This window comes from Mobula birostris, chromosome 2, assembly GCF_030028105.1.
Source record: "Mobula birostris isolate sMobBir1 chromosome 2, sMobBir1.hap1, whole genome shotgun sequence".
NCBI classification, from domain to species: domain Eukaryota; kingdom Metazoa; phylum Chordata; class Chondrichthyes; order Myliobatiformes; family Myliobatidae; genus Mobula; species Mobula birostris.
In genome coordinates this window covers 221,698,278-221,704,277 of record NC_092371.1, presented here as the reverse complement: position 1 = coordinate 221,704,277, position 6,000 = coordinate 221,698,278, and the positions used below count along the sequence as shown (strand labels likewise).

Here is a 6,000-nt window from a genome sequence, read left to right as displayed (position 1 = left end):
GCCAAACAGCCTCTTTCTGTGTCAATATAAGACAATTGCCCTCTGTTTTGGAACAACATCAACCCTGGCCATCACCCCTCCTGAAAAGCTTGCCTTCATGAGAAAATACTTTCCACTGTCCACAAAGATGAACTACACATTGCAATTCATTCCAGGCTTTTCAACCATTTGCTGTGCTCTCCATAACAGCAATCAAATTAGGTCATTCATCTCCTCGAAACTGCTCTGGAATTAAAATTGATGTGACAGAACTTCATCAATCAGTTTAGATGCACAATTCTAATAAATCTGTCAGTCTTTTTTTTAGCTTTCATTTTAGTGAGTATGGTTGTGAATTTTATTTTTTAACTACCTGATTCTTCCTAATATCAACTCTAAATGGCCAAATTCTAATTGTATTGTTTTGCCCCTAATTTCGAATTCTTCCACTAGAGGAAGCAATTTTTATCTACTCTATTGTCAACACTTCAGTTAGATCATCAATTAATCTTAGAGAGTGCTTTCCTAATTTAATTATTTAATGCCTGTATTGATTTGGTGAATTCATTACAACTTGCAAATTTCTACACATCACAAGCAATGCCTCAGAAAGGCAGAATCCATCACTAAGGACCCCCCCACCCCACCACCCCACCATCCAGGACATGCCCTCTTCTCATTGCTACCATCGGGAAGGAGGTACAGAAGCCTGAAGGTGCATACTCATTGATTCAGGAACAGCTTCTTCCCCTCTGCCATCCAATTTCTGATTGGACATTGAACCTCTGAACCTATCTCACTACTTTTTTATTTCTTTTTTTGATGTTTTGCACTACTTATTTAATTTAACTATTTAATATATATAATTTAATATGTATCTTTTCTCTCTCTGCATTGAAAGATAGCAAAGTGGGAACTCTTCTGCACTGACATAGTTCTTCCTGACATCACAGGAAGAAAAGTCTCAATGGGAAAAAAAAGATTAAGGATATGAGGAGTGAAAATATCTAATGAAATTGAAGTTTTGAACATTTAATCACACTTAAATGTTTGAGTATATTTTACTAATTAAATTAAAATAAACTTTATCTAGTGTACAAGAGAACTTTACTGGGGTTGTTCTGATGAGTGAAGCACCAACCTTGGGAAGGATAACAATGGGTCGCATGTAGTCGGTTCTCCATTTATGCATCTAACAGCTGCTGCGCACAGTGAAGTTATTGTTTATGTGCAGATGGATATGGGGCTATTCCAAATATCAATCGCAATTCTGAAGACAAGAAGTTGGTTTGCAGGAAGTTCTGGGAGGGAAATTGTAATTGCAAAGCGCAAAGAATATCAAAAACAACTTCCTTTAAAAAAAATTGAGTATGCCATTTTGTCATATGTGATACTCAGTATTTGTCATTTGTCATACTCAATATTTGTTTATTGCATTGATTTTTAAACTTACTTTAAAGTTTTTTTGTTATTGAATGTGGAAAGAGTAATATCATACTCAATATTTCCACATTCAATAACAAAAATAACTTTAAAATAAGTTTAAAAATCAATGCAATAAACAAATCCAGGAATACTTGAATGTTGATTATGTTACTTGTCTCTATATTAGATCAGTATCTGGGCTGGGTTACCTGTACTTTGGGGGCAGGCAGTTATGTTTTCAACCTATTTTGTGCGAGCCTGCCTATTTAGCTTCGTGTGACGACTTGAAGCCGAATGCTTGGGAAGCGCAGTAGCCGGGACGAGCGCAGAATTTGACCGAGTCACAGAGTGGGCATGCCCACATCTGCCCGGCAACCCATTGATTGGCGGTAAGCCCTGCCTTTGCTGACACCGATTTTCCTTCGCATGGGACAGGCTTTCAGAGAGAATCGGACTTGCTGTCAGACTCCTATCACGCACGGCCACTGGCTGGGGGCGGGGAACCAGGGGAGCTCTGATAACTTCCATCAGCTCGCCCATCTGTCCGTGGCTGGAAACCCCGCCGAGAAGCGGACGGACTTGGGTCGTGCGTCCTCTTGCCACAGGCGGGACCTTTGGTGCTGCGCTCGCAGAAGCCACACATGCTCGAGGAGATTTAGACGCCAGCTGAGAGGGGAGGAAAGGGATGCTCTCTTTGCTGGGGGGCTAACCGTTGTGAGAACGCGTATCTCTCTCTCTCTCTCTCTCTGACTTGAAGGTACAGTACTTTCAGAAGCGCGTTTGAGGGCTGAGCAAGCGGCATGGTGTCAAGCTGTCTCTGGTGCCTTGTTCTGGTGGCTGCGCTTCTACTGAAGTTGTTTCCTGGCGCGGCTGCAGCCACCGCGGGCACCTGGGCGCGGAGAACCTTCGTCCACCACGCCGTGCTGGACGCTAACGGCAAGTACCACCTCAGGTGGAAAGGCGACAACACCAGCATCACCTTCGAGGTGGAGGTGGAAACCAGGGGCTACGTTGGATTTGGGATCTCCCCGACGGGGTCCATGGCTCAGTCGGACATGGTGATTGGAGGTGTTGCAAATGGACGCCCTTATCTTAAGGTAAGGATTGCCGATCCAACCCCCGCGTGGACAGGTGCAGACACGTTTCCGCGGTGCAGACAGTGGATAAATTCTGCGTGTAGGCGGGTTCCCACGGGTTTCTGTGCCAGAACTTGAATGCCTATCGCGCTGTTTAATGCAAAACTGTAAAACCAGCATAAGACTGAGTGAGACCCCGCTGCTCAGAACGGGACGATAGATCAATAGCGGCTCAAGGCGTAGCACACTTGGAGTCAGAAAGTTCCTTCAGTGTAGGGGATACAACTTCACAGAAGGAGATGGATTTCAGATCAGGTGTTAAAATGAGGACTTTTCTACTCTGAAGGTGGATGTGAAAAATCATCTGGCATTATTTTGGGGGAGTTATCCCTGTTGAACCGGCCAATATTTATCATTCAAAATACTGAATGATAAAGCTTTTAAGCTATTTTCACACGTTTGTGCGAATTGTCAGTTTTGTAATCAACAGTCCCAATAGGTCATCAAGAATAGAATAAAGGCAGTATAACGGGGGGAACCACCAAAACAGCTATGAACGTCTCTGCATAGCTGGTCTTCACATTCTGTGATAATTGGATTGTAAATCAAATTTTACTCTTTTCAAAGCATGGGTTAATTTCGACTAGTATTCATGATGCTTAGAAATTTGTCTTTCCTGACTCACCAAATAATTTCTTTGCATCATTGATAAGGATTGGGCTTCAAAATTTGAATACTGTGCAAAGCTATGCAATCAGCTACTGAATTGCATACATATCAAAAGGAAATTATGTATTTGAGGCCTACAGTGTTAATGAACATGGGATGGCCCTGGAATAACAGAGAAAATAATGAAGATAGACGAGGCTGTAGGAGAAGATGACATATTTGTTGCTACCTGTTCCTCTGCCAAGTAGGATGCTCGGTTGGTTTACTTCTGAGCAAGTAAAATTGTAAATGATGAATCCATTTCTAATTATATATTTGGTATAGAGACCATGGAAAAATTGATCATGGAAGGGAGTGGGTGGTGCTGATAATTGGAATGCTGCTCGAGTGAGATTCTGGGCAGTGAATTATGCTGTTGTAGAGAAGGTTTCCAGTGAGGATGCAGCCAGACAGGAGCAGAAACTGTGAAGCATCTCAAGGGAAGGGAGGGGACTGAAACACTGACCAGCTTCCTAGTGAATGGTGCTTATTAGAGGGTGGGAAAGAGATGGTAGGAAAATGTGAAGCTGCTTATGTTGGCTGGCAATTTTAAATTGGAAGTGCGCACAATTCAATTGCAATCAAACTCAAAATAATTTTTTTTTACCATAGCTCTCAATTTAATTTCCAGCAGAACTAAGCTTTAAATTTAACCCTGCAATGCCATTTTTTGGGTTGCCAGCCAGTCTACGGAGTTTCTAATATGGTGGCCAAGAATCATGCATTTTTCCTAGAGCTCCTACCATTCTGAGAATGAGGGAATAACATGATGCATTTGCCACGTCTGAAGCAGGCAGCACACCTTTGCAAGATATAAATTATGGTCTAACAGGTAGTTGAACAAATGTTTTTTTGCTCTTAGGTAGAGTTTGGAAGAACAAGACCTTGGATATAGTTGAGACTGTATAAGTTTCAAATTAAGTCCCCTTTCATTCTTCTCAGCTTCAAGGAGCAAGGATCCAATCTGCTTAACCTATTCATATTAATTCAAAAGTGTCTCTCCTAGTCCCACTAACTAATGAACATGCAGAAATGGTGTTTATAGTGCCATGTATGGAGAGGGATTTGGGCATTTAGAACAAAAATGAGAAAAGATTTCTTCATGTACAACAGGGATTCTCAACCTGGGGTCAACAAATCCCTTGCTTAATGGTATTAGTTCATGGCATAGAAAAGATTGGGAACCCCTGATCTAAAGCAAGACAAGTATGGAATTTTCTACTTAACTGGCATGGAAGCCCTGTCATTGAGTATATTCAAGGCAGGAATTGATAGATTTGTAAATATCTTGAGATACAGGATTAGAATGGGAAAGTGGCACTGAAGTTAAATATTAGCCTTGATACTTTGGTGGAGAAGATATGTGGAATTGAATGGCTTGCTACTTCATTTTATAGAACATAGAATAGTATAGCATGTTACAGGCCCTTTGGCCCACAATATTGTGCCGACCCTCAAACCTTGCCTCCCATATAATTCTCCACCTTAAATTCCTCCATATACCTGTGCTAAGATGCTAAGATGAACAAATACTGTTTTTCAGAACTTTGGAAGCACTTCCATATACAGTACTGGAGGGTATCAGATGTGCTTGTCCTAACCCCTAAAATGACTTGAAGTGCAGAAGTGCTCCGTATTATCCTATGTGTCTGAGCAGATGTTGGGCAGTTCTCCTTTTATCCCATATAATATCAGTGACCTAGGAATTCTGTTCCAATGTATAAGAAGAGCTGTAGAATTGCTGCTCAAATTTCTACATGTAAGATGCGTTTCCCCATTTAATATGTCAGTGAAGGGGCCAGAATGCTTTATTTGATCCTATATGTTAGAGAAGGTTTAGGAGTGCTTTGGCCCTTCCAATCTAACAGAGAAGGTTCATGAGAACTCCACTCTGTCACTTTTACTGAAAGAATTTCTTTCTCTATGCTTATGTTTTTTTTGCATTTAGTTTTGATTCAACATTTATAAATAATATTTTTATGGCTGTGAATTGCTGTTCTCATTAAGACTCCATGACTCTAGTTTTAAAATTTAACTTGCATATAAGTAATGCTAACCACTCCACTGTAATCTTAACTGGGTTATCATTCTTTTTCAGTCTTCAGTTTTCTGATGCCCTTTCCTGTACTTCCTCTCTCTGCTTTTCACTTGGTTTACCTTGCCACACAAATTTTCTCAGTTTTGGGATAAAACCTTCAAATTTTCCAAGGAGTTCTGGACTGATTTGTTTTCTTACTGTCCACAACTGTAAGCTTTACAGTTTCAGATATTTCCCTTGACCCAGAACACTTACCACATTGTGAGAAAACTTTCAACTTTCACCACAAGTTTTGATGTTTTTATATATTGCACAACCCTGTTTGTTTTAACATAGTTAAGCAATTCAGCTTGAAAAATGCACTGCACAAAATTCTATGATTGATGAAGACTTTTGAGAATTTTTGGTGCAAGTCAAGTTGGCATTTATCATAAATGGCATTCTCAATTCTCTATTCCAGTTCAGTTCCACGTTATCAAATGGCATTTATGTACTGGTTCAGTGTAATTTTTTACCAAGTCTGAACTATACCCTCAGTGTCCACCCTATTAGGGACTTGTTAATGCAAATATCCAATCAGCCGATCATGTAGCAGGGAATTAGTGCATAAAAGCATGCAGACATAGTCAAGAGGTTCAGATGTTGTTCAGACCAAACATCAGAATGGGGAAGAAATGTGATTCAAGTAACTCTGAGTGTGGAGTGATGGGCTGGTGGCAGTGTGTTTTGAGTACCTCATGAAGTGGGATTTTCACCACCACAAAATCTAGAGTT

The 6,000-nt window shown here is 40.6% G+C and overlaps 1 protein-coding gene across 1 annotated transcript in view; it reads left to right on the top strand.

Annotated features, from left to right (window-relative positions):
- The first annotated feature begins 1,814 nt into the window (after nucleotides 1-1,814).
- Nucleotides 1,815-6,000, top strand: part of moxd1 (monooxygenase, DBH-like 1) — a 96,280-nt gene continuing 92,094 nt past the window's right edge. The window contains exon 1 of the mRNA XM_072251511.1: nucleotides 1,815-2,501. Coding sequence (XP_072107612.1) covers nucleotides 2,205-2,501 — 297 coding nt within the window. The 5' untranslated portion in view covers nucleotides 1,815-2,204. The remainder of the gene's footprint in view (nucleotides 2,502-6,000) is intronic.